Source organism: Chrysemys picta, chromosome 14 (assembly GCF_011386835.1).
Source record: "Chrysemys picta bellii isolate R12L10 chromosome 14, ASM1138683v2, whole genome shotgun sequence".
Lineage (NCBI taxonomy): Eukaryota > Metazoa > Chordata > Testudines > Emydidae > Chrysemys > Chrysemys picta.
This window is the reverse complement of record NC_088804.1, coordinates 42,076,985-42,104,091: the sequence shown is the minus strand read 5'-3', so window position 1 is coordinate 42,104,091 and position 27,107 is coordinate 42,076,985. Positions and strand designations below refer to the sequence as shown.

Here is a 27,107-nt window from a genome sequence, read left to right as displayed (position 1 = left end):
CCCACGCAGGCTGATGCCACCCGTGGGCCAGGGGTTTGAACTGGCCTATGCTACAGCTGGGGAGCGCCCAGAGCGTGCTGGGCTCCGTCTGGCCTGTCTTTCACTCCGAGACCTAATCATTCCCTCCCCGCAGCCGGCTGTCGTGTCCTGCGTGGAGGGGCCTTCCCCTGAGCCCGCCTTCTCCCCTGGACAGCCCCTTCCTTCCGGGGTATTAGCTACAGCGCCGGGCCCCCGGCCTCCCTTGAGGCTGGAAAGGTGGCCAGCTTTACCCACCGGTCTCCATCCCAGGCCAGACCCCTGAGCGGGCCCCCGCGGGGTCTGTCCACGCCCTGAGGCAGGGACCAGCTCCACTCGTTTGCCGGAGGTGCCCAACGCACTCTTGCAAAGAACCAAAGGAGGGGGGTGGATTTAACACTATTTTTTCGGACGGTCTTTGAACTAACAGAAAGCATTATGGGCTGGTGTGTAGGCACTGGGGCTGCTCGGGAGAGCCGGGGTCTGGTCCTGGCTCTGCTGCAGACTCGTGATCTTGGGCGAGTCTTTCCACGGCTCTGTGCCTCAGTTTCCCCTCTTGCAGAACGGGGTTCAAGATAGGTCACTCCCCTATGGGGCGGAGGAGGCTGCACGGATAAGCCCAGGGGTGTCTGTGAGGTGCTCGGACACGGCTGCACGGTGCAGCCTGCGACGATGGTTCCCCGGGGGCGCCAGAGCAACCAGGGAAAGCGGGGGGCCGGGTCCCCGAGGGGTCAGCCCTGGTACAGCTCAGAGCGGCCGCTCCGAGCTAGCTGCCCGCAGAGGTGCCCGGCGCTGCACGACTCAGCCCGGCCGCCACGAGCCCCCCTCCCGGCTGGGTGGAGACGTCACTGAGCATGCGCAGTAGCAGCATGGTCGCTGCTTGCGGCTGCGGTTCAGCCCCCGCCCCGGCCCGGTGGGCTCCGAGCACGGAGGGGCCCGGCCCGGCCCCGACCCGCCATGGCCGCCGGCGGGGACGGGGCGGCGAAGCCGCTGCAAACCGCCATGAAGCTGGCGGCCGGGGCGATCGAGCTGGACACCGGGAACCGGCCGCGGGTGAGCGGGGCCAGGCGGCGCGTCCCGTGTCCCGTGCGTGGGCCCCGCTGTGCCCCGCGTGGGAGGGGCCTTGTGCCCGGCGCTGGCACGCAGCTGGGGGCGGCCTCGCGTGCTCGGGGGGCGTTGCTGGGCCACGTCCTCCCCCCCCGTGTCCAGGCTGAAGGCGGGGCCGTGTCGGGCCGGGGCTCGGGGACGGGGCCCACGACCCAGCGGGGTTCTTCCCACCAGGGATTGCACGCGGGGGCTGGGCTGGGCTGGGCTTTCCCTTCCGCGCCTGGGCCTGGTGGTGTTGGCAGCGCCGGATGGGGCAGGGCCACAGGCTCCTACAACAGCCCCTAGCTGGTGACCCCTCTCTAGGTGGGGGGTGCATCCAGCCCAGGGCTCCCACAGTGCACTGCCTTAAAAGAGTCTTGGGCTCTTGGGTGTTACCGCCCTACAAATGTTACACAATGACTTCACTCTAAGACAGGACAACCAGGGCACTCCTTCACTCCAGCCGAGATCAAGGCAATCATGTGGGAGGCATGGTCTGGGGCCTGCCACCCCTCTCCCCACGCCCAGCTCCAGCCCTGCACAGGGCCCTGCGCACTCGCTGTACAGGGTGTGCGGATGGATGACGGGGTAGGATGCTGGACTCAAGTTGGAACCACATTGTAGTTGTTCTTCCAGATCCCACACCACACAAAGCCTTCCAGATTGGGGGGAGGGAAGGGGGGCTGGGAGCCTCCCGCACTGGGGGACAGTTTCTCCAGAAGGAATTGGAAGGCCTTTTCAACACTCATTATCCAGGGCCCCCATACGAACCTGCTGCAGGGACTGCATCTCAGCGTCTTTCTGGTGCCTGCTGCAGGATGCGGCGAGCTCCTAGTGCCTGGGGTAAGAAGTGACCACGCGAGGGTCTCTAGGAGCCTGGGGGGAATGAATCCTTAGATTCCACAGTGCTGGTGCTGTACAGAACCCTGCGAGACCAAGGTGAGGAGACTCACCACCTCCCCCAGTCTATCTCCCAAAAGAGGCCCCCCGGAGCGCTCTCTGATGTGCTTCAGCTGGGAGTTCGTCTGCAGAGTGGGTCAGGGCTGCAGGTTCTATGGCTCTGATTTCTGGGTGAACGGGTGGGTGGATGGTGCTTGGTAAAGGTGAACTTGGTAGAACCAGCTGCTCCTTAGCCCCCCACTTCTCTGTTCCTTCTGGTTGATAGGAGGCCTACGTGGAGTACCTGAAGAGCATCAGCTACATTTCCGAGGCCCTGCTGGAGGAAGTAGCAGCAGCGAAAGGTACAAAACAGCTTCACATTGTTTTCTCCCATCCTCTGAAGGGTGGGTCACGGCCTAGTTACCTCCCTGGACGCACTCGCCTGATATTTGGGGGGAGCCTCCAGAGATGAACAGCTGTAATGCCACGAGAACCCCCAGCCTGGGATTCTGCCCCAGCAGGGGTGGGGCTCTGTGGCTTAACCCGCAATTCAAATCTTGGCTCCTAGGGGTTATTTTGATTGTTTAATTACTGTAAAAGTGAGCTGTGGGAGGAGTGCTGTACAGCTCACTAGTGAAATACAGCTCTCTGGCACCGAGTAGCCGTCTCCACGCTCCAGTCCCAGCTGCCCTCATTCCTCCAGCCACTTGGAAGGTGGCAGGGATTGTGTGGGGGTGGGCAGCGGATGATGAACGGTCACATACCTGGCGGTGTTGCGCTCCACCCACATGCACGCAGGAGATCCCTTGGTGGAAGGGAACTGCCGACCCTGAAGATTCCCACTAGCAGGCAGTGTCTAGCAAAAATTTCTAGCAGTAACCACCAGACTTACCACTTCCATGGTGAAAAGCAGACACTGGACTGCTTTTCCCTCGCTCTCCAGAGGCTTCACAGTCCTGAAACATTCGTTTCCTTCATGGCCTGGTGCCTGTCCCCTGGGCCCGCTGCACAGTTGTGGGCTTTCAGACTGGCCCTGTGTAGTGCACCATGTGACTGCATCCATGTGCCAAGGACTAAAGGAACAAGGAACTACTTCACATTGTTGGCTGCCTCTGTGCTGGAAGTACGGATAACCGTATTCATCCTTCACATAGCCGCAGTCTGAGCGAGTGGATCAGCAAATCCAATAGAACCCCAGAGTTATGAACCCCTCGGGGATGGAGACTGGCCGTAACTCTGAAATGTTTGTAACTCTGAACAAAACATTGTGGTTGTTCTTCCCAAAATGTACAACTGAACCTTGACTTAATACAGCTTTGAAATGTTACTAGGCAGAAGAAAAAGGCTGCATTTAAATGAAACAGGCACAGAAACCGTTTCCTTACCCTGTCAAAATCTTTTTTTAAACTTTCCCTTTATTTTTAATAGTTTCGGTTGAACACCGTACTGTTCTGTACAGTGTTTGCTTTTCTTTGCCTCTGCTGTCTGACTGCATACTTCCCGTTCCAAGGGCAGGGTGCGGCTGACCGGTCATTTCATAACTCCGAGGTTCTATTGCACCCTCCGAGTCTGTCAGCAGAGCACCTGGGGCACTCTGCAGCCAGGAAAGAAAGGGTGCGGCCTCCCTGGATGCCTCCTGCAGTTTGTTGGACCCAGAATCCTCTGGGGTCCTGTTAGGTGGCGTTGGTAAGGACTGCTGGAGGCTGCACCGCGTCCGGTGGAGGGGGCCAGCTTGGAAAGTCTCTTGTCTTAGAAGGCCCTGGAGAAAGGCAGGCTGCAGTGCTCAGGGAACGCTTCCCCTTGAAGCATGGCCCTGTGTCCCGGCTGGCCGAGGAGGAGGGCGGGGTACAGAACAAGCTGTCCCTGCCCGTTGGTTACAACACAAAGCAGCCCACCGGGAAAGCGGTGCCAGTTGGAGGCCTGGCTGCCCCCCCTCCCCCCCTGCACCTTCCTGTCTGGGAAAGGACACCCAGTGACCCCGCCTCTTGCCTGTGCCAGGTGGGAGCGACGCCGTGACGCCTGACACCCCAAAGATGCTGAAGCTTGCCGAGCAGTGCTTGGAGCGAGCCAAGTCCAGCGCCGCCGTGCTCGGTGAGTTGCCCCCGGCCGCAGGGTGCAGACGGGACACGGCCTGCTGGGCTGAGCTCTGGGGAAAGAGGATGCTTTGAGGCACAAAGCGCTTCTCGCCTCGGGGAGCTGGGGCCTCTCTCCGGCAGACACACACCTTGTTGCAGAGCCACGCACCGAGCGTGAATGGGAGGCAGCAGGCCAGGGCCGCCCGCGGAAAGTGGGTGGCTCTGCTGGGGTCAGGGGAGTGGCAGCAGGAGGCGGCTGAACATTATCTGTAGGGGCGGGAGGGAGGGGGTGGGTTTCATTGATTTTCCCCCTCCCCGCACAGCAGGAGCTGGGAGCCTTTGGAGGCAGAGTCCCCAGGGAGGGGAGACTGGTGCTGGCTTCCTTAGCAGGAATGCAGCATTGCCTGCTTCCCTCGCCTCTGGTGCTGAGACCCGGGAGGCATCAGGGCAGCAAATCCCCGCCAGTGTCTTGTTCAGGTGCCCATTGTGGAGGCCTGTGGGTGCACAAAGGGGCTGGGGCTGGCTTGCCTGGCCCTGCTGCTCCAAGGCACCCAGCAACCCCAGGTTTCCCTGCCAGCCTTCACTGCTTGTAGTAACTTCTAAACAAAACACTTGCTTTGACCCACGTCTTCCCCCAACCCCAGGGAATGTGAAGCCAGCGGCCCACGAGAGGGGCCCCAGCCCTGCTCCCATCTCTAGGCACCGCAGGGTCTTCTCAGATGAGGGGGGGAAGCTGTCTCCCTTCCTCCCCCCGGAGATCTTCCAGAAACTGCAGATCACCAAAGCTCAGGGCACTAAAAAGTAAGTGAGGTGGAGCTGGGGCATGTGGCGTGGAGTCTCCCCAGCCCTCCAGGGGCTGCAGGCTGGGGGTGCTGCGTGTGAGGTGAAGAACCATCTCCTCCCAGTGCAACCATGTGCCATAGTGCCAGCTTGGGCCAAGTAGGGAGGTTCCCTCCTCTCCACTCACTGTGCTCCTGCTTCAGGCTGGCAGATGGCGGCTAGCCAAGGGGATAGATGCTGCCTGCCAAGACCTCTGGAAGCTTCGGGCCATGCCCGGGACTTCCCTGCAGAGCTCTGGGCTCCCCCGGTTTTGTGTCTTGCCTCCAAGGAGGATCTGGAGGCTGGGCCTCTAGCAGCCCCCTCAGATGTCAGCCCTTTGGCCCAGGCTCCCAGACGTTCAGGCCTGAGGCAGCTTGGCAGGGGGAGTTCTCTGGTCCAGGCCATTCTGCCCACGGTGAGTCACCTGATTCCAGCTGCCTGCATGGAGCTTGGCTGTGACGCTGAGGGGCAGGACCTAGGGCGCGGGGTAGGGAGATGGGGTGTCGCTCCGTGAGCCCCTCCTGCCAGGGGAGTAGTTTCCTCCCTGGCGGAAGAGAACATGGAGGTTCCCGGTGCGGGTGCTGCTGTGCCAGGCGAGGAAGGGAAGAATTGTGTGGCCTTTGAGCCTGTCCAGGTTGGGCCAGAACATGGGTGAAGAGAGACCCGGGATTGTCTCTTGCTGCAGCCTCTTGATCTGGGCAGGGCTGATCCAGGCCTCACGCTCACTGCGGGGCCAGCCCTCGCCGGGGCGTCCTTCCTCTCCCAGGGTAACTTCGCAGCTCTTGTGTCCTCGCAGGGAGCTCACCCCGCTGGAGGAGGCATCGCTGCAGAACCAGAAGCTGAGAGCTGCGTACGAGGCCCGGGTGGCACGGCTGAACCCCAGCCAGGCTGTGCAGAAGACGTCCCTGGCAAGTGGAGACCCCCCGGCGCGGGCAAGGAGTGGGGGGGGGGGGTCTCCCTCCTCCCCTCCCCCGGCCTGCTTTGGAGTAGCCTGCAGTTGCTGCTGCCTCAGAGCATTCTGGGTAGTGGCACGTAAATGAGCTTGATTTCCAAGTCGCTGCCACAGCCCCTTGGAGCTGAAGATGGGCCTGCCCCGCCAGCTGCGTGGCCCTTGGCCCTGTGCTTTAGGAGTGCCACCACCGGGTGCTCTCATTTGCATGTCCTTCCCCAGAGTGCCCTGCAACTCCCGGCCGTCCCCGAGCTGCGTTGGGCTCTGGGAGCATGTGGAGAAGCTTGGGCATTTCTAGGATGCAGCCGGTTCCTTTCCGAGCACGCTGCCCGCGAGGGATGGCCCGGCCCGTGCTCTGCCCCAGCACTCTGACGTTCCGATGAGGTAGAGGTCACAGCGGGCTTGTGGGAATGCCAACGAGGCCTGTCTCTGCTTTGCAGACGCTGTCCCTCCAGCGGCAGATGATGGAGAACCTGGTGATTGCCAAAGCTCGGGAGGAGACGGTATCCTTCCCATCCTGCCCTGGCAGGTCTCCCCAAGCACAGAGCCATGGGGCTATTTTATTGTCCTGTATCCAGAACGGTGGGGGGCAGGGACACAGGCTCACCCTCTCTTCCAGGGGAGAGTTGGGTTAGTGGGCCTAGAGCGTTTGCTGCCTGGGGGGGCAGGGGGAGGAGAAATTCAGTTCCTGGCACAGAGGGTCACCACCTAGTCTGAATCCCAGGGGAAAGGCCGGGAGACGGCACCTCTTAGACGTAACAACAGCAGCACTAATGCCCTAGAGACAGCTGCTGCCACCAGTGCATCGACTCGACTTGTGTCTCCTGCCCAGCCCCCCCAGAGCAGGGGCTGCTGCTCTCCCACCCCAGCACGTACCCCCCGCCCCGGGCGCCTGGTTCAAATACCCTCCTGCCCTTGGTGAAAGGGAAGTCAGGCGAACAGCGGCTCAAGCTTTCCTGTTAAGCAGGGCGGGGGTGTCCGCAGCGTGTCCCAGCCAGGGCTGCTCTAAAGGGGAGGGGGCCCCTCTCAGCCCTGTCACGGAGACACAGCCATGCCCCCTCCCCCCCCGCTCCATGCAGGGCTGCGCTGGGGTGTCAGGGGGCCCCTCTCAGCCCTGTCACTGAGGCACAGCCATGCCCCCTCCCCCCCCGCTCCATGCAGGGCTGCGCTGGGGTGTCAGTGGGCCCCTGGCCCTGCCTCTTGGGGCTGCGGGTTCTGCCCGGTGCTGAGTTTGCTTTGATTGCCTCTGTGCACGCTCTCTGTTGAGCCCCCGGCCAGAGGCGTGTGCCTCTGAAGCTGGCTGGGCCGCGCTGCGGCCGGTAGGTGCAGGACAAGCCCTGCCCCTGTGCATGGCCATGGCTGGCTGGGTGGAGACACAGCTGTGGAGCCTTGACTCGGCTTGCGCCAGCTTCAGAGGAAGATGGAGGAGCGCAGGCTGCGGCTGCAGGAAGCTGCCAACAGGTGAGCAAGGCCAGGGCTTGGGGAAGGGCCCCTTGTCCGGGGGCCTTTCCGGGGCGGGAGACCCAGCTGTGGTGGGTGAGGAAAGGAAACAGCAAAGCTTCTGTTGGTTAAAAGATCCCCCCAGTGTGGAGAACTCCCGCTCCCCTCAGCCGGCCTCGGGGAGGAAAGGCTGCTTGTTTGTGGCAGTGCTGGAGAGAGGGATTATGGGTGTGCTAATTTGCATGTCATTACCCCGCATGCTCGCCCATCTTGTAGCTCCCTCCAGTGGGAGCAGGGTTCTGGGAGCGCCGAGAGAGGTGTGGGTGTGAGTCCGCGGGGCTGTTGTCGGTGTCCTTCCGAACCAGCAGCTTCTCCAGCCGTGGTCTCCCGGCCTGTGTCGTTTGGGTTCCAAGTAGTGCCAACTGCTACTGTGCCCGACAACGAGCAGAGCTGAGGCAGAGACGCAACTAGACACCCACCCACCCACACACCATCCCAGCTCCAATGGAGGCACCCATACAGCTAAAGTATTCTGGCATGGTGGCGTATGCTGGCGCTCAGGTTCGATCCCAAACTTATGGCCTGTTTGCAACATGCCGCCTGTGACATCCCAGGGCCCCTTTCCCTTCCTCTCTGAGCGCTGCTTCAGGTGCAGGGAGTTGCAATGCAGCTCTGCGGGTGAGCAGCCCCGTTTCTAGACGCCTGTTCCCATTTGGCTGGGTTATTGCATCGTGGCCGGAGCTGGCTGGGCTCTCGAGGGGTCTGCTCTGGGTATTGCTAGAGTTGGTGCCCTGCAGTCTGCCCTCCTGCCCATCTGGGTGGCACCCAGCCCTGGCTCCAGACCGAAAGGCAGCAGCGGGTCTCACCCTGCCCTTGGTCTCTCTTGGGCAGGAGGTTCTCCAGCAGCATCGCCCTCACGCCCGAGGAGCAGGAGCAGAGGGCGCTCTATGCTGCCATTCTGGAGTACGAGCAGGACCATGTGAGTACCGGTGCGGCAGCGCCCTGGGAAGTGACTCTGGTTGGAGCGTTCAGGAGCCGGCTGGACCCTGAAGTCTGGGAGACGTTCCCCAGCGCGCAGCCCTCGATGCCTGCCTGCTGCCCCGCCAGCCATCTGCCCTGGGTCGGCCAGAAGGGGACGGAGCTGGGAGCCAGGCTGTGGTGGGGGTGACAGAAAGTGCCCAGCCCTGGTGCAGGCGTTCTGGTCTCTGTGGCAATGGCAGCAGGAGAGGAGTGGTGCTGCTGCTTGGCTCCAACAGTCGAGAGGGCACAGGCCCCCCTGCAGTGTGACTGCATCTGGGCAGCAGTGCCCCTCTGGCCAGGCCGTGGCTCGGGAACCAGGAGGTTGGGAGCGCTGGGAGCTTTGCTGGGTGGGAGGGGTCACTTATCTTTTGGGGTTGCCTTGTCCAGGGCTCCCCCGGTGGGAGCCGCAGCCTCAGCTGCTCTCTGCTGCTGTCCCCCCCAGGAGTGGCCGAGGCTCTGGAAAGCCAAGCTGAAGAAGAACCCGACAGATCTCGCTCTGGTGTCCGGCCTCATCTCCCACCTCCTCAGGTAGCGAGCTAGAGGGAGAGCTGACGCGGGCCGAAGGGCCCCTCCCCTCCCCCGGCCGGGGCTCTGCGCTGGGGGGTGCCGGGTGGCTGAGAACGCGCCGTGTCCTGCCGAGTTGCTCCTTGGCTCTCCTGGCCCCAGGCAGAGGGGGCAGCTGCCCAGACAGTGACAGGAGGGGCTTGCCTGAGAGTGCAGCGCGCTTGCCCACCGAACTGTGCCCTGCCCCCGGAGGGAGGTGCGGTGGGATCCCGATGAGGCTCCTAACCCTGGCGTGGTGCTGTGCTCCCCGTCACGTGGGTCTGCAGTTCCCGTTGTCCTGGCAGCCAGGCAACTCCAGATCCTCGTGGGCCGGCCCCTAGCACACCCCAGGGAAGGCCTGGCTCCTCTCCCCTCCCTGCAGTGAGCATCTGCCCTTTGCTTCTAGCTTCCCTGAGCACCCCATTGCCCAGCTGTTGAAGACGCTCCAGCATGTGATCTACAGCAGGCTCTACCCCATCGTGAGCCAGAACCTCGCTGACCTCAGCACTGCTTCCAGGACCTCCAGGGGCTTCTCCTCCCTCTCGCTGGATGCTGAGGGACTGCTGACCCCAGCGCCTGGGGGCCAGAAACTCAGGTCCTCCCAGAGCCTGTACTGCATGGCCTCCGTCCAGGAGAACAAGGTGAACTTGCGACACAGCCTGTCCACGACGCCCCTGTGCGAGGACCTGGGGACAGAGAGCAGCCCGCAGGAAGAGGCGCTTGCCCGCCTGGCCAACAGAGAGAGCTCCTTTGAGGACCTGGAACGGTTCCTGGCAGCACCCGAGAGCTGGCCCACTGGCCCCCCAGTGGAGCCCCCGGCCCCAGCTGAGAAGAAGGCCTCTCTGCGGGAGCAGCTGAAAGCCATCGTGAAGGACATTCACAACTCAGTGGGTGAGGGGCGTGTGGAGAGAGGTGTGAGCGATGGGTCCACGGGACAGTCACATGGGGTCTGGATAGCCGAGTCAGAGACACGGGGTCCCGCGGATTGTTCCCTCCAGACCTTTGTCCTGGGGGAGGGAGGGTAATGCCACAGCCATGAAGATAGCCCAAAGTGCCGGCCCCGTTCACCCCTCAGTTACCCAGCGTGTCCTCCCGGTCAGTGCAGACCCACCGCCCATAGACCTAACGGCCCGTGCCGCGTCCCAGCATGCAGCGCCCTGTCCTGCTCCACGCTCTTAGCAGCTTGGACGGGGCTGGAGCCTGTCGGGAGGGCGAGGACGTGGCCTGCCAGTGCCGGGCAGAGTTCCCTTTGGAAGCTCCATGGAGGCCAGAGGGCAGCATGGGCTGCCCGGCTCTTCAGCCGTGGGGCGAAGCTCCCTGCGCTTCCCCGCATGGGGGTTGGAGGTGGCCCAGCAAGAGGCAGTTGTGCGAGGCTCTCCTGGCGTTTCTGGCACCTGCGGTGGTGGGTTCCTGGGAGCCGCGGCCGTCGTGCTGGTAGGACTGGGGGCTCCGCCATGACGTGTCTGCTTCCTGCTCACCTGCCCCTGCCCGTTCCAGGCCGGGTTGTTGCAGGCTCCGGGCTCTATCCCGGGCAGGCAAGTGGCACAGCGTTGCTCGTCCGTAATGAACGCATGCAGACGCAGCGTGCGTTGCTGGGCCCCGCCCCACTCTCATTGTCAGCGCCTTCAGGAGATGCTTGTCTAAGGGCCTGGCAGTGCTTGGAGAGCCTGACCCAGCGTGCTGCCTGTAACACTTCCTCCCCAGACAGGCTGCTCTCCCTGACCCTGCTGGCTTTCGAGGGCCTGAACACTGCCTCCTCCAAGGACCAGTGCCTGGCGCGCATTGAGGAAGCCTTCTTCTCGCCTCTCTGGGCTCCTCTGCTGGCCCTCTACAGGTACCGCGCTCTTCCGCCCCTCCGGCCTGGCCCAGGCTGCGCCGGCGTGGGATGGGAAGGAATGCTGCATGGGGGACTCGAGGCGCAAGGCTTTACCCACCTGGGAGGTTCTCCTGGGGAGAGCCCGGTTCTCCAGACCGAATTCTCGGGGCGTGTGGTGCTAGTGTGATGCTCCGTGTGCAGAGCCGTGGAAAGGCCAGTGGTGGCTCTGGTGGGGCTGCTGATCCCTTTCCCACAGACAGCGTCAGGTGCTGCGGGGAGCAGGCGGCCGGGCCGTGGGGTTTGAACCCGTCCACGTGTCTCTGTGCATCGGCGTGGAGCACGGTGGGTGGGGTCAGGGTGGCTGCAGCCTCTCCCCTCCCGGTGTGAATTCGGAGCAGCCCGCGGGCTCCTAGGGATACCAGGGCAGCCCTTGGCTGGGCAGAGGTCAGATGCGCCTGGGTGTCTAGCCCAGGCCTGTTAATCCCTGGCTCCCGTGTGAGTGGAGCAGTCGGCGTGGGTGTGGCCTCCGCTGCTGGCCCCAGTGCAGGCAGTGCCATTGTGGGGCCTGGCTGGTGTGGGGCGGCACCAGAGAACCCAGCCCCGTGGGTGGGATTTGGCAGGACTCTGGGAAGACAGCGCCCTGCCATGCATTCCACCTCCTCTCTGCTCTGCACCCTGCAGGAGGGTCTACCAGGCCCGGGAGGTGGCCCTGTCCAGGAGCATGGAGCGCCACAGGAACATGCCCCCTTCGGAACTAGGAGTCTCCGCTAACCTCTTCCCCCAGGGCAGCAAAGGCCATGCAGCAGGTTCCTACCCTTACAGCGCGGCGGTGCAGGAGCTGGGGCTGATCCTGCTGGAGAGCTGCCCGCAGAGGAAGCTGGAGTGCATTGGTGAGGCTTGCTCTTCCTCTGGGGTGCAGGCAGGGGCACCCCAGGAACCTGGCTCGTTTGGTTTGTTTTTTATAAACTTGTCAGTTGATTTTTCAGGAGTTGGGTCTGTGTAGAGCAGGAGAGCCCCGGACCCCTGGGGTCTGTTCTCTGCTCTGCCACCAATTTCCTCTGTGACCTTGGGCAAAATCATGTCCCTCGTACGTGCCTCGGTTTCCCCCACAAGACCCTTCAATGGAAGGAAGCACTAGAGAATGAAAGAGCCACTGTGATTTACTTGTTTCTGCTCTTCTCCCTGGTGAGGGGGCGCCGCTTTCAGCCCCATGACTTGGGATCTCAGTCAGAGGCTGGGTAGGGTCACACGCTCCCTGTCTCAAGAGCAGAGATCTCCTGTCCTCACCCCCTCCCTTAGCTGGCTCATCTCAACCGTCTGTCTTTACTTTGTGCATCTCTGTTCTCTTTTTGCACCGTTAACGTCCAGCAGTTTGAGCTTCTCTACCCGAGGCAGCCGTAGGCTGTGAATGCGGCTCTTTGGGTCCTGCGGGCTCTAGTTCCTCTCTGTGCCTCTCCCTGATGCTCCCTGCGCCGGGAGGCCGCGCTCCAAGCCAGGAATCGACCACTGAGGAGTCTGGCTGGCCTGGCTTTGCGTTGGGCAGCCAGCATCTTTGAACCCTTCCTAGGCCTTCTCTTCGTCTGGAGACCACAATGCGTTTTGCAGCCGTCCCTGGTTGGCACTAGCACCAGTTCACAGGGAGCCAGCAGGAGGCACAGAGTGAGACTGACTTGCCCAGGGTGGCAGTCGGGAATAGAACCTGGGAGCCCTAGCCCCCGGTCCCCTTCTCTAACCACCTGTCTAGAGGTCCCACGCTGCTTGCTGGGAGGAGCAGAGAGCTGTTTGGTTACACGATATCGGCTGCTCCTCATTTCTGTCTGCAAAACCACCCTCAAAGAAACCAGAAACACGTGGACTCCTTCCCTAGTGGTGTCCCCTGTGGCAGCAATGGCTGGAGTTGGCACAGGGATGGTAGAGAGGAAGGACGGGTGGCCCTGTGGTTCGGGCACTAGTCTGGCACTTGGGAGACCTGGGTTCAGTTCCTTGCTCTGCCATAGATTCCCTGAGGGACCTTGGGCATGTCACTTAGCCTCCCTGGTGCTCAGCTCCACATCTGTGCCATGGGGATAATGGCACGGGGCAGGGAGGGTAAATCCGTTCGAGGTTGTCAGGTGCTCAGATGCTGGGGCCATCGAAGTACTTCGGAGAGTCAGGGAATGAGCTGTGATGGGGAGCAGTAGGAGAGGTGACTGTGAGACAATCTGTTTGAAGACGTGGGTGCTCGAGGCCCTGTACAGTAGCCATCCCCTCTTAGCCAGGGGTGGGAAGAGATATGCGCTCCTAATCATTGATCCCTGGTGCAAATACAAAGGGTCTGCTCTGGACCCCAGCATGGCCCGAGAGAGCCACCCCCACCTCCCACTGCAGTACGAGCCCCCCTTCCCTGTGCAAGTTGTCACTAACGCTCTGTGGTTTGCGACTTGCAGTGCGAGCCCTTCGTGTGATCTGCGAGTGCGCAGAGGAGTACTGCGCTGCCCGGGAGAGCCGGCCCCAGCCCGCGTCCGCGGCCATGTGAGTACACAAGGGGACACACACCAGAGATGGACGCATGGTGGCAGGGCATTGAGCCCAGCTAGAGGGGAAGACCGGGCGGGGGGGGAGGACGGTAGAAACAAGCATCAGTGGAGAAGACTTGGGGGGCAGCTGAGGCACTTGAGCACCCCCAGTCCAAGCCCCAGAGCTCTGTGCACCCCCAGGGCTGGAGGAGCGTGGTGGGTTCACACCAGACACTCCCCCAACAAGTGAGGAGCCCAGGTCCCTGCCTGCGAGCTGCTTTGGGGGTGTTACTCTTTTCTGGGCTGCCCCCTTGCTGCCAGGCTCACCGGATCCCATGGCGGGGGTCTCTGGGCCGCACTGGGACAGCTCTGTGTGAAGTCAGATCCTGCCCGTCAGCCAGGCGTCCGTGGACTAGCTGTAGCTGTAGGAGGGCTGGGCCTTGACGGATAGCTTCCGACAGCGCCTCCCGCCCCACGCGGCTTCCCCTGCTGAGCCGGGGCAGAGCTCAGAGCTCGGTCTGCGGCACAGAATCACTGGGCCAGGGCTGGCAATTCGTGAGCTTCGAAGCTGTCACTCGGACTTAGCCAGGCAGCGGGAGACGGGGAGTGAGAGCAGGGAGCTGAGTCCCAGTGAGCCGCGGACGTCCCGCAGTCTGGGGCAAGCGGCTCGCTCCGGCGGCAGCTCTGGGGCCGGGCGCCAGGCCTGTCAAAGGCATTGCAGCGGAAGGAGGGAGACAGGCCTGTCTCAGCTGCCTTGTTCCAGAGGGGCGAGCGCGGGGAGAGGCAGCGATAGCCGCAGCTTCTGAGCAGAGTTTGGGCTGGGACATTTCAAACAAAGGTGCAAACTCCCCATAAAGTGAGGGGGGGGCGAGGAACGCCAGGCCGAGGTGCCCGGCTGCGAGGGGCTGCAGCCAGGAGACTCCCTGACACTCACTGCCGGGCTGTTTTCCCTCCTTAGCTCACTGGTCGTGTAAAATGGGTCGCTCTCGGCAGCTGTCCTGCTGCAGCTCGGCCCGGCTGGTCCTGCTCAGCGCTGCCCCCCCCCCCCCCAGCTTCCTCTGCCCGTCCCCAGCCCGTGGGTCCTGTTCAGCTCCTCCTGCCAGGCTGTGTTACAGTTGTGGGGGCCCACTGGGAAGTGCTGCCCTCGGAAAGCCTGCAACCTGCTGGTGTGTGGCACAGATCACCCTGCCCACGAGGGCTGTGTCCCTTTCTGCTCCCCGCTGTGGGAGCCGCAGAGCGGCGTCGGGCTGGAAGGGAGCCGGAGAGGTTCTCCAGGCCAGTCCACCGCGCTGAGGCAGGGCCATGTGTCCCTAGACCTTCCCAGACAGGTGGTTGTCCAACCTGGGCTTAAAAACCTGGCCCTCCAGTTTCAGTGGGGAGAGGAGAAGCCAGTTTCCCAGCCCCCGGGCTGCACACAACCCACGCCCCTCTGGGGCGAGGCACCCCATGGCAGAGTCCCCGGAGCAGAGCAGGCTCCTGGCAGTGCTGGTTGGCGGGGGACAGTCTCCTGCCATGGGGTATCCCGAATGCATTTACACCTCCGCCCCTGAGACGGCTGGATGGAACCCTTGGGGTCCAGGCTTCTGGGACCTGGAAGCTGAGCAGAACGGATGTTCAGACACGGCCCCCACACCCCCCGGGAGCCCCTGAGGCTGGGCCGAACGGCCGTGACTCGCTGTAACTGGAAGGGGCCCGCGGCCTCCCCCGCTTCTGGAAGTAGCAGAAGTGAGCGCCGGGCCAGGCCTGGTTCTCGGCCGCACTGGGCAGGGGACCATACAGCTGGGCGAGGCAGTGGGGAGCTCTGCAAACCAGCCAGGTGTGAGTGCCCTGAGCCCCCCGGCCCAAGGCTCCTGTCCAAGCCATTGTGGCCAAGCTCCGTCCTTTCCCAGTGTAGCCTGTAGGTGGCGCCCTCCTGTTTCACATTGCAGCTTCTGTCTCCCCCTCCCCCCCCCCCCCCCCTTTGCACGGTACAAAACCCCGGCGGCTGCTGCAGCAGGACGACGCCCTTTCTGCTGGGCTGTGGTTGTGGGAGCCCCGGGCAGCTGCCTTGCTCCTCTCGTTCCCCATGTTCCACCCTATGCCAGGTTGCCGTCCATCCTGGCTTCTTGGGGGCTCCTCCTGCGTCGTCTGGGGCAGCCCAGCTCGGAGGCGATGAATGATCCCGAAGCAGCTTCCGGGGCCTGCGCGCATCGTCGTGCCGCACTGAGATGGCCTGGTGCTGTGGGGCAGGGAGTTTGTTTGGCCTGTCTGTGCCTTTCTTCTGGTTCCACGCACCCCCTCGCCCGGGCGCCTCTGCTCCCGTCACGCCAGCCTCCCTCCGGCGGTGTGTGTTCTTCACGGCGAGCTGGGCTCGTCTCGTCCCCATGCGGGCACTGACCCCGGGGCTGTTCTGGGCCGCCTGCTGAGAACCAAAGCACATGCAGCTGATGGAAGCTGGCAGGGGCTCCTTCCCAGCATGGCTTGTCAGTGACTGATCTGATTGTTGCTGCCCATGCCCGGCGTGCCCCAGGGACCCAAGCCAGAGCGATCAGCTTTTGCTGTTCATTAATCCCTCGTTGCCTGGGGACGTCTGACCCCCCACACCCCCAGCACTGCCCGGTGGGTGTCGCTCCTGCCCCTCCCCCCCGGCTAAGGGCCGGTTAGCTCAGGGCCCTGCACTGCAGCCTCTAGGAGCTGTGAGACTCGCTGTGGGGCTTCCAACCCCCCCTGCTCTCCGCGAGACTCCCAGGGCTGTGGGTAGGGCCTGGGCTCTCGCTGTGCCCTGCCCCGGCTCGGCTTCCTTCCAGCTCAGTGTTTGGGGTGGGAGCAGTGAAGGCTGTCTGGGGGGGCGGAGCAAATCCCTCCACAGGGCTGCCCAGTGCTGGCATCTGTGCTTGTCAGAGAGTCTCCGAGCGGGAGAGCCACAGGTGTCAGCATACGCGTCCTAGGTGTGCTCTGCCCAGCCCCACGTCCGGCCCACAGCATTTCCTGCCATTCCAGCCCTGGGCCCCCTCTCCTCTCGGCCAGCGCCCCTCAGTCCTGTCCCGCTGCCCCGTGGGCACCCGCTTGGCGCCATTCCAGCCCTGGGACCCCCTCCTCTCGGCCAGCGCCCCTCAGTGCTGCCCCGCTGCCCCGTGGGCACCCGCTTGGCACCATTCCAGCCCTGGGACCCCCTCCTCTCAGCCAGCGCCCCTCAGTCCTGCCCCGCTGCCCTGTGGGCACCCACTTGGTGCCATTCCAGCCCTGGGACCCCCTCCTCTCAGCCAGCACCCCTCAGTCCTGCCCCGCTGCTCCATGGGCACCCGCTTGGCGCCATTCCAGCCCAATGGAAAGGGGGTTTTGAATGAAATCTGTTCCCGTGTAACACTGACTCACCGTCCCGGGGCGGTGGACAGCAGAGCAGTGAGTGTTGGGTGGGAATGGAGCCTGCTGGCAGTTACCCACGGCATGTGTCACTGCTGCCTGCCAAGCCCTGGTGATTCACGTGTCCGGGGCCTTCACACCTACTGTAGGGACACAGATGCCAAACTAGAGACGTTGAAACTGGACGTCAGCTGCTCCTGAGGCGTTCACCCTAGATCAGCCGCTGTCCAGCCTGACAGGAACCGATGGTTCAGCTTACTTACAACTGCCCAGTATCGGCAGGGACACGCCTTGTGGTCTCGCTGCTTAGCCCTCGCTAACCTGGCTCCTGACTGCTGCTTGGAAGCGACGGGCATGGGCTGCGCTGGGAAAGGGCCCTTTGGCCCAGCTGATCTCTGCTCTCCTGGCATCCCCTCTGTCCAGGGGGCTGGAACAATGTGTACAGTGGGGGGGTTGAGAGCCACTGAACCAAACTAAACCCTGGATATGATGGAAACCACTTCAAGCTGGGGGTGCAGCCGCACGCCTCGTTCCAGCGCCTCTGCCTCTGCCCTGCCTGCTCGGGTTTCTGCCCCTGCGTTCTGAGTCTCTGCTGGCGATGCCGCGTGGAACAGAAACCCTGGCTGGTTTGGTTTCCAGAGTGAGCTGGCAGCGTTGGTGCTTGGGGAGGCTGAATCTCGTGTTGTCCTTCCCTGGCCCCTTCCTCCTGGGGATCGCAAAGCACTTGGCAAGCCAGCGCATCTCGCAGCACCTCTGGGAGGAAGGTAAATAGTCTCCCCAGACAGGGAAACTGAGGCATGGGGAAGGGAGGTGATGTCCTGCAGTCACGCAGGGCGCTGTTGGCAGAGGCAGGCACAGAACCCAGGCCTCTGCCAGGCCATGCTGCTCCTGTCCTTGACTTGTAAAGTCAGTGCTCTGGGTCTGGATCTCCTGTGAGGAGAATCCTGTTACCCCTTAGAGCTGGTAAGTTACCTTCCCTGTCCTGCTGCCCCTTGGCCAGGCCCCCCTCTCCTGACGGTGACCAGCTGCAGCACACAGGCTCCCGGCAGTCCCCCGGAAGTGATTTGTGCACTAATGATCCGCCTAGAGTCAGTGCCGATGGGCACTGCAGCAAACCCGCCGCCAGCCGGAGAAGGACCTGCGGGGCGAGGGGGGGGAGGTGTTAGCTCCTTGGAGAGAGTAACCTGATGCTGACCTGTGACCTGTGCCCCCTGCAGTGGTGCCGACGACCTCTTGCCCATCCTGTCCTACGTGGTGCTGAAGAGTAACCTCCCGCAGCTGGTGGCGGAGTGCGCGGCGCTGGAGGAGTTTATCCACGAAGGGTAGGAACGGGGATTCCTCCTGCTGCCTCAGCGCCTTTGGCACTGGTGGCTCTGTGCGCCACCCAGTCTGCATTTCCGGGCACTTAACGCCTGGCTGCTCTGTGCCAGATGCTGGAGGTGGCTCCTCCGGGCCCCATCCCAGTAGGTGATAGGCCAGTGAGTGGGTGAGCTGGGAAGGGGCTGGCACCGGAGCGGGGCCGGAGAGGGTGGGGAGTGCCGATATGGGAAGGTTATGGCCTTTGGGAACCTGGCAGCAGATACTTCCTGCCCTTCCCCAACTCCACTCGTTCAGCCGGGACGTCACCCACAATTCCCCTCTCCTGCGCTGCTTTGGCTTTCCCCCGGTACTGATTCCCAGCGAGACCCCTGGCTTCACCGCCGATGGCTTCACCACGCACTGGATTCCCCCAGTGTCCCGTCCGCAGCAGCAGTCAGTGCCTGGCGAGTCTGGGGCCAGTGGCCTCTTCTCTCCTGCAGCTGTGATGACACCTGCCACCCCCCTCGAGCACCCTTCCAGCTACGCTCTAAGGGACCCGTCCGTTCAGCTACGTAGCAATCACTTCCCTCCAGCAGGGGGCAGCACTTTAAGGGGATTTAGCAGAACCCACCACGATACAGGACTGGATCTGCTCTCGCCTGCCCTTCTACGTGAAGCTGCAGGGAGAACTGAGGCAGAGGGACTGGGCTGGGCGCTGGGGCCACGGCGCCGAAAAGTGCCGTGGGAAGAGCTGTCTTGGAACCACAACTTCCATCCTGTGAATATTTCACATTTCGAAGCAAGTGTTGGTTCCAGATTGGAGCGAGGTGCTGGGTGTCAGATTCTCTGCGGGATGGACCCGTCCAAATAGAGTCTGGTTTGGAAGCACCAAAATGGAGTTTTTCAAAGCTTTCTGTGCCTGGCTCCGTGGCTGTCCTGTATGCCGTGCTCCGTCTGGAGCGGCTGCAGAGCCGGGAGCCTGGCTGGCAGGGAGCTGGGAGGTGTGGCAGCGGGAAGCTGCCTGTTGGAATGGACACTTTCCTGCAGAATGTTTCAATTCCATGAAATCGGCACTTTCCAGCAGGTAAGTTTGCACCAGCTCTAGCCAGGGGCTCCGTTCGGGCTCCGGCTCCTTTCACACAGCATCCTCCTGCGTCAGGCTGGGCCCCCAGGGCAGTGCCGGGTATTCGACAGCATCCCCTCCTGCAACGCCCACGTGTTCCTTCGCCCCGCAGTGCCGTGGGCTCCCCTGCTTAGCCTGAGATGTGTGGGGCTAGCAGCTCAAGGTGCTTAGACTGCAGAGCTGCTGCGTCTCCCCACGAGAGGTGACCGCGTCTCTGCTGCCCGGCTTCCTAGCCTGAGCCTGCCCCAGGGCACAGCTGGGGTGTCCTTGTGGGTAAGGCACTGGGCTGGGACTCAGCAGATGTGGGTTCAGTTCTGATCCCTGCCCCAGGCTCTTAGGGGACCCCAGGTAAGTGCCGTAACCCTCAGGTTACCCACCTATAGTGCGGGGAACCCTGTAAGTACCAGAGAAAGTAATGCCCTAAGCCCCTTGGCCCCACTCCCTTCACCTCCAAGCACCGGAGAGGGGAGTCGCCGAAGTCCAGTGGGAGCCCAGGCCTGCCCTGCCACCTTGCAGCTGCTCTGAGTGGTTTGAGGAGCTGCTTGTGAGGCTCCCTCCGACGGCCCATTCCCCTCAGGAATCCCCATGGTGAGGAGAGGAGCATTGACCCTGTCAGTGCCAGTGGCGTCTTGTGTTGGCAAAGGCAGCGCGCGCCAGAGGCCTTAGAAATATGACAAGCCCTGTGCAAACCAGCCCACGGCCTCCCCGCTCACGCCCTGCTTTCCACAGCCGAGCTGAGCCAGCAGTCTCTGCCGCGCCCTGGCGTGGAACACGTCTGAGCAAGGCGGGAGTGTGTGGGCGAGGTGGGCAGCCCGGCTGAGCCCTGGTGGTACAGGCCAGGCGGCTGAGAAGAGCCCGGGGCAGCCTGGGATGTATTTGAGAGGGAACTCAGCAGTGTGAGCCCTAGAGCTGCTGCTGGAAGGGCCCTTCTGGCTCATTGGCCCCTCAGCCCCCTGCACGGCTGCTGTCACAGGGCTGCGAAGCCCCCTCCCCTCAGTGCGGCCACATCTGCTGAGATCCCGGGGAGCGGCCTCCTAAGGCAGCGTTGGTGCCTGCAGCCCCTTGCCCACAGCCCCACCGAGAGCCAGGGGTGAGGAGGGGTTTCTGCATGGGGCAGCTGCTTTGGATGGATTCACAGGGTGTGGCCCCAGGAGTGCCCAGCTGGACCCTTCAGCAGGACTGGCTCTAGGCACCAGCAAACGAAGCACGTGCTTGGGGCAGCAAAAAACCTAGAGCTGGCCCTGCCCTTCAGGGTGCCGTGGTGTGATCAGTACGTTCCCCTCCGCAGGCCTGATACCGGCCCTGGCTGGCGCTGAGGGGAGAGTGGTGGGAGCCAGGCTGGCTGTCCTGGGCTGGGGGGACTTAGCGTGCAAACCCCGCTCTGACCCCCAGGCCTGGTCTCCGCCCCTACAGCCAGAGCCCCCAGCTGGTCTCTTGCTGCCGTGGCTCTCAAGGCACTTCAGACACGTCTGCCTGGTGTCCTTGGCCCCAGGGCATGGGTGGGGACCAAGGGGCAGGGCATCCCCTGCAGCCCCAGCGAGTCAGTGCAGAGCTAGCGTTAGAGCCCGATTCCGGCCGCCCCTTCTGACTAAGCCAGAGCGAGCTGCTGGGCCGCCCCACTCCCCTGGCCCTGCTGCAGCCCCAGGGCTGGGCAGAGCCGCTGGCCGAGGCCAGGCCCCTCAGCTTGGCCAGGGAGCTGTCACAGCGAGTTCAAAAACCGAACGAGCTTCCTGGGCCCCCTAGAGTGGGCGGCTGAGGGGAGCTGGGCTGACCTGGCCCAGTACGGCTGCTGCCCCCTTCCTTTCAGCAGCCAGCTGAGAGCTGTATTCCAGGGGTTATCCTGGAAGGGAAGTAGCACCCCCCACGGGGCCCTGGCCCCCTTGGCGTGCCCAGGGGTTCGCTTGTCCCTTTGCTAGGGGACACGTGCCCCTTGGCGAGGGTGGTACGTCCTGTGCTGGGATGGGACATCACATGAGCGGGGCTGGCGGTTCCCTGAGAGGCTGGGAGCCCTGGGATGAGGTAGCTTCCCCGCCAGGTGCCCTGTACCCAATCGGGCCATGTCCTTGGTGGGGAGTGGCATGGGGACCCCAGGGCCCAAGGAGTTAATGGTGTTTTCTCGGCGTGGCGGGGGAGGGAGGGGACGAAGCTGCTGGTGGCCCAGGGAAAGCAGAGCAGTGGGTTTCTGTGAGCAGTGTCATCCTTGCTCTTTCGCACGTCCTGCTGCCCGGGCACTGAGCGCTAACCCAGCAGGCTCTGCTCCGTGCGGTCAGGGTTCCAGGCAGGCCGCCAAGCCGCGGAGAAGCTCTTGCCTTGTTCCTACTGAGCCGTCCTTGTGATCCTGTTAGCGCCAGTCAAACGTGAAGAGACTCAGGGTGGGGGCCTTGCGATGAAAGGGGCTGCAGAATGGAGGGGCTTTAATCCCCCTCATGCTCTCACCGGTCCCCCCAGGCCTTTGGCAGCAGCTGTTGGGCTTGTGTGCAGAAGGGGGTTGGGAAGAGCAGGCCCTGGCAGTGGAAGGGGGAATTGTTGGGCTCAGAGGACACAGCTCGAAAGGACCTGGGGCACTGACCCCTGGCAGGGCTGCATCCGAAGGTGGCTGACGATGCCTCCTTGGGAGTGTTCAAGCGACGTACCCCCACTGAGCCATTTGGGATTCAGGATTCCCGTCCTTCCAAAACCCTCTGACTTTGCAGGATTCCGTGTTGGCGGGAAGAGGCCTTACTCTCAGGGAGAATTGATTGAAATCCAAGCGATTGAAATCACCAATTTTAATCATGTTTTGTATCTATACTTTTAGTTATTTTCCTAAAGAATGGTTGATTCTCATTGGTTGGTAACCATTAAAACACGCTGATTTGCAGTTAAATATAGCCTTTACACTACAGTTGGTGCTGCTTTTTGCTAATCAGGAGGATGCACTGTATCTAGAAACATTTATTTAAGCATTTATGTAGCTTAACTTGCATTCATTTAGATTCTTAATTTTTCATTGTTAGAAAATGGTGAGCGATACATTTCTGATTTACTGGATGATTAATATTATTTTACTTATGATTTATGTCAAGTTCTATTTGGATAGAAATTCAAATTCAATTAAAAATGCACAAAACCAGCACTTTAATTTTTTTTTTTTTTTATTTAGTAGAACTTTCGTAACAGTTCTGGAGACATAAGAAAAGTTATTTGAAATGCAAAATTTGTTTTGATCAACTTTTTAAACTAACTGATTTGTTACACACAGGAAGTATTGTCTGTAGCTAGTAAACTGAAGAGATTGTTTCTGGTCGCTGTGTCTTCCAGGATGATAGAACTAGTAGATCGCATCCTCTCACACCTAGTTTTTTTCGGAGAACAGAAGAGGAAAAACAGCTTTCCTGCCTTTTCAATCCTGGCTGGTTTCTTAACTTTGAATGAGCTAGTCACTGAACTGAATGAGCTAGTCACTGAACTGAATGAGAAGACAATATTCTCTCTGCACCTGCAGAAGAGCCGCTGCTGTCAAAAGCTGCTTTAACCCTTCCACAAATTCAGGCTCCAGGCACTTCCTCCAGTTCAGGGCTTTGACTTTCTTTAAAACTTGGCAGCCGACCCGTATTGCTTCATATTGCATTTAATGTAAATGATTGTAACACATGATGATAAATTGAGGCCTTACCATAGGTTGTCAATTTGAGATTTAATTTTAAATGGGTTTATTTTTCAAACAGAACCCTGTATTTGCTGTATCCCCTGCTTGGCTGTTAACCCAGAGCACTCGCCGCCGGGGTAGTGTGGAGGCCAGCGGTCTGGGAAAGGAGGGGAGGGCTGAGCTTACACTGTGCGGTGCCCTTGGATAAGTTGCTGCCTCTGTGCCCATGGGTGGGACGGGCATGGTGGGGCGGTTAGTGCATGCTGGGGAGGCTCAGAGCTCGCGGTGGAAAGGGGTTAGAGCTGTGTCTGCAGGACCAGGCGGGTGGTGCCCCACTAGGAGATGGGGTGGGGCTCTCTCCAAGGTGGGTCGTGCTACTGATTGAAATCCCTTCCTGTGGCTTTCGGGGTGCCCTGATCTCTCTCGTTTCTGTGCCAGGTACCTGATCGGAGAGGAGGGTTACTGCCTGACCTCCCTGCAGAGCGCGCTGGCCTATGTGGAGGCCTTGCACAGAGGAGCCACGGTGAAGTAATGGGGCTTTGCGTCCGCCTGCTGAGCAGATGGGCCCCGCCCTGATCACTCAAACCCCTCCTTGGCTGGGAGATGGCGCTGACACGTCTTCCGGAGACACTACCTGGGGCCTGACTTGAAGAGAAAGGACCAGACGTTCCCCCCTTCCCTACCCCTTTGTCCTGCCTGCTGTGAAGGGCAGGGCATGTTCTGTGCAATGGTTTGGGGTGGCAGTGGGTTGCTCTGCACCTGTCATGCTAAGTGTAACCACTGCGGAGCGAGGGGAGAACGGCCCACAGGCTTCGACCAGTAACTGCTGCTGCTCGGGCCTGTCTTGATGCTTTTTAGGAGCCTGTCTTTGCTGCTTTTGTGCAGGGCTTCCTCCAGCCTCCCCCTGGAGCACAGTGCACAGGGACGGGGGGCTGCAGGGGGCGGTTACTGCCCTGGGGTCCCAGCCACCAACTGAGAGGGATGGCCTGGAGGGCTCTTGGCCCGGACAGCTGCCCTTGCTTTGAGCTGAGCACAGGGTCTCCTTGGGGGCCACCAGACCTGGCCCATTGTGTAGCCTCCGGCAGCCGCCTGACCAGGGTGAGTGGTGGCTGTTGGAAAGGGCAGGCCTGGAACAGGCCCCAGCTCTGTGGCTCCTCGTCTCGAATGTTGCCTGGTCTTGCCCTGTGGCCACTGCAGGGTCCCTGGGCGCTGCAGCTTCCGACACGGGCGGTTTCATCCTATCAGGGACATTGACCGCGTGGTGCCAGGAGCTGATGTTGGGCGCCGGCACCAAGCATCCTGCGGCTGAAGCGGTAGCATCTACTCGCCCGCCCCCCGGGCTGTGCCGGCGTTTGAACTGTGTATTTAAAGTGTGTGTGTGTGTGTGTGTGTGTGAGAGAGAGAGGTTGTGATATCGCGTCTCAGCACCCGTCTCATTTCAGCTGCTGCCCAAGGGGCCCCGTAGGCTGCCTCTGGGGCCTGTTCTGGGTGAGTGCTGGAGTCTGATTGGGCCAGCTAATGCGGAGCTGGCTCTGTGCACACCGCTTGGCAGTGGAGCCAGAGGCTAGTGGGTGTCTGGGCTGGGGGGCAGCATGTTCGTCCCCGGAGGAGCGCTGGGTGGAACCCGTGTGTTTGTTCTCCATGACTCTGCACGGATGCTCAGTTCTGACCAGACAGCGGCAGGGGGGGCAGGGATGTGGCACCGCTACCCCCCGGGCTGGGGAGTGCTGTGCCCGTGGGAGCTAGGGCTGCAGGGCAGCGATTTCCCCTACCTCAGATACTGGGTTCATTTCAGCTGGAGCTTTAAATGCTACTGACCATGGGGCAAAATCCCTGGCGGTGAAAAACTACTGGATCTGCTGGAGTTACTTGAAATCCTCCCTGGAGAGGGCGGCTGAGCCGGCCGCAGTGCCTGTCAACGGGGAGGTGAGTGGAGAACCTGATGTCCCCCAGGAGCAATGTCAGACTGTCCTGGCCATCCCTGCCCGCTTCAGGCTCAGGGAGATTGGAGGCAGGGTGGTGGCACTGCCGTGGGCGTGGCTGGGAGAGCCGTGATCTTCTGGGGGGGGGGAGGGGGCGGGCAGAGCAGAAGGGGCTTGTATTAATTTAGATGGAATAGCAGGACCCAAAGAGTCACGGGTGTTAACAAGACCCTGTCGCTGTCCAACTCTGAACAGTGCCAAACGCGATCTGGGTTTGGTATACGGAGACCTCAGCCTGCTTCGCACCATGGCAAACAACCCTGAAAATCCTTCGCCCCTTGTGTTCAAGACAAGACAAGGAAAAGCAGATAAAGCCTTGCCCTGGGAAGTGTTGAATAGGGGGTTCATGTTACCAACACCCCGTTTGCTGTCCCTATCGCTGGAGAGATTTTAGCTGCCAGGCTCGGAGCCAGGGAGAGCTGTCCTGCTGGGGAAAGGAGTGAGCTGAGCTGGGTGCGGTTATTCCTGTTCTGTTTCCTAAGGACAAGACAAGACGAACACACAAAAGGGGAGGGAAAGGAACAGCAAAGAGACAATGCAACCTCTGTCTCCAGTGCTGACCTCTGAGAACCTCGCTGGTGGAAAACCACTGGCACAGCACACGGGCTGCCCAGCTCCGGCGAGACCCAGCAAATTCCTTCCAGCGTCGGGCTGGGTGGGGCGCTGCTTTTAGCTGCCTGTGGGCCCCCAGGCTCCCAGCGCTGTGGCAGAATATACAGTCTTGGCCAGCTAAGCCAGGCGGGGGGGAAAGGAGAGAGAGGGAAGAAGAAATAAGGTGGGGAAGCGAAAGGATCCAGGGGGAGGGAGGAGATAAATTCTCACATCCCAGGTGGGGGTTACCCTGGTGCTGGCAGAGGGGTTGACGTCATCTGGGTCCCTCTCTCCAGCCCGGTCAGGATCTCTCAGGATTCGGCTGACGAATGCCCGGGGTCCCAGGAGACAGGTGGTGTCAGCCATGATGGTGAAGCTTACTCCAGTACCTACTTTTTCTCCCCACTGTCTCTTTAAGGCCCTGCCAAGGGAGTGGTGGGCAGAATAACTCATCCCCTTGTTGTTTTGTCTGCGCATTAGGCCTAGTTTCCTACACACCAATTCTGGTTCCCTGATTTCTGGGTGCACAGGTCTCTTGTTCACCAGGCATGTTCTTAACACAGTCCTTGAGTTACAGCACTAGGCCTCTTGATTAGACTAACTCGGCCTTTCTGTCGCCATTGCACCTTTTCCCACCAACACCTGTTCTATTATTGTGAGAGCTTAGAACTCCTGCACGTGTTACAGCTGAGCTCACCCGAATGGGAACATTTGTGGGCCCAGTTATCCCAACGGGGGCCAATCTGCTTCACGGCAGCTCCTGGGGCCTGGATTCCTGGGTGCTCAGGTGAGAGCAGCAGAGCCACGTGTGTGTCTTGGGGCCCGACAGTAGGACTGGCACAGCTCCATGGGAAGAGCTGGGCCACGCTCCAGTCGGTTGGGGCCTTTGCGCCATGCTCCGCCGTAGCAGTGGCTGATCTGTGCTCATCTGGCAGCTGCCCTACATGGGAGGGCAGGGAACAATGGGAGCTGCCCGTCGCCCTCTTCCACACAGTGGCAACCTCCACCCAGCATGTTCTTTGGGCTTCTTCTGGTTAGAAGCCACCCGCTCTAGCCGCTGAAGGCTGTGTGTGCAGCGGAGTGTTTTCTGTCCCTGCCGCTCACCGCTCCACTCGCTCTCTTTCAAGGCTGCTTTGTTTTACTGTAACACCTTCCTGCAGTGGAGGGATTGTAACGTAATAAACGTGGCTGCTCCCCCCGGTGTGTCTGGGCTGGTTCCTCTCGCCTGGGTTCCAGGGCACGACATTGGGAGCTGCAGCCCCAGCTCCTGGGAGGCAAAGCCCCCGTCCCCCTTTAGCTCATGGCTGTGCTGGTCCTGTAGCTAGAGGCGGTGGCCGGCTGACAGCCACCCTTGGTGGGGGCAGAGGAGATGCTTGCAGCTGCCTGGAGCAGGGGATGCTCACGTGCCAGGTTGTGACGAAGTGGGGGGTTTTCTTGTTTTCTGTGGAGTTTCAATGGTTTGCATGCGGATGGGGTGGGACTCAGTTTCCCTGGGTGTTACTGATTTGAGGGGAGGGGAGAGGGAGTGTGTTTTGCAGAGGACCGGAGAGAGGACGTGGGGACCCAGCCAATGGCCGAGAGGATGGATACCCCAGTGACCTGATGACCCAGAGGCCCAGCTGAGGAGATGCAGCCGGTTCTGGCCAGTGGGTGGACAATGGGCTGCAGAGTGAGGACCCAGTGACCTAACCAGCCGGTTCCAGCCAGAGGACAGAAGCAGGAGCGGAGGCCCCGGTTTACGACCGTGTTTACCTGGAGAGAAGACAATGGACAGAGGCGGGGCCTGGGGCCGGGGATCTCAAATGCCCAGCTGCGAGCAGGGGGGATCGGGGCTGGAGAGGGGGAGCAGACAGAGCCCACCTGGTGGCAGAGAGACTGGGATGTGCTGGGCTGAGGGAGGCCAGGCCTGAGGGTCAGAGCTTCCTGTGCTGTGTTCAACTCTCAATAAACCCTCCTGTTTCATGCTGGCTGAGAGTCACTCTGGTCTAGAGAACAGGGTTGCATC

The 27,107-nt window shown here is 61.4% G+C and overlaps 1 protein-coding gene across 6 annotated transcripts; it reads left to right on the top strand.

Annotated features, from left to right (window-relative positions):
* The first annotated feature begins 421 nt into the window (after positions 1 to 421).
* On the top strand, positions 422 to 26,299 carry VPS9D1 (VPS9 domain containing 1). Of its 6 annotated transcripts, none has more exons than XM_024110139.3 (15): positions 427 to 1,068; positions 2,267 to 2,342; positions 3,979 to 4,071; positions 4,700 to 4,856; positions 5,671 to 5,782; positions 6,264 to 6,326; positions 7,232 to 7,284; positions 8,155 to 8,242; positions 8,726 to 8,811; positions 9,233 to 9,738; positions 10,531 to 10,660; positions 11,324 to 11,532; positions 13,069 to 13,153; positions 17,697 to 17,801; positions 22,968 to 26,299. In XM_024110139.3, the coding sequence occupies exons 1-15, from the start codon at positions 973 to 975 to the stop codon at positions 23,059 to 23,061; spliced, it is 1,953 nt and encodes a 650-aa protein (XP_023965907.2). In that variant the 5' UTR covers positions 427 to 972; the 3' UTR covers positions 23,062 to 26,299. The 6 variants fall into 6 exon arrangements, with proteins under 6 accessions (XP_042701234.2, XP_065423450.1, XP_023965907.2 ...); XM_005308186.5 differs by having other exon boundaries at positions 431 to 1,068; positions 9,233 to 9,717; XM_065567380.1 differs by lacking the exon at positions 427 to 1,068 and adding an exon at positions 1,231 to 1,944 and having other exon boundaries at positions 9,233 to 9,717.
* Positions 26,300 to 27,107: the final 808 nt, after the last annotated feature.

Bases quoted from the DNA above. Each gene is read 5' to 3' on its own strand.
- VPS9D1 (XM_024110139.3), top strand. From the start codon at position 973: ATGGCCGCCGGCGGGGACGGGGCGGCGAAGCCGCTGCAAACCGCCATG. The intron at 9,739-10,530 runs GTGTGAGCGATG...CTTCCTCCCCAG, and splicing joins TGAGGGGCGTGTGGAGAGAG to ACAGGCTGCTCTCCCTGACC. The intron at 17,802-22,967 runs GTAGGAACGGGG...TTTCTGTGCCAG, and splicing joins GAGGAGTTTATCCACGAAGG to GTACCTGATCGGAGAGGAGG.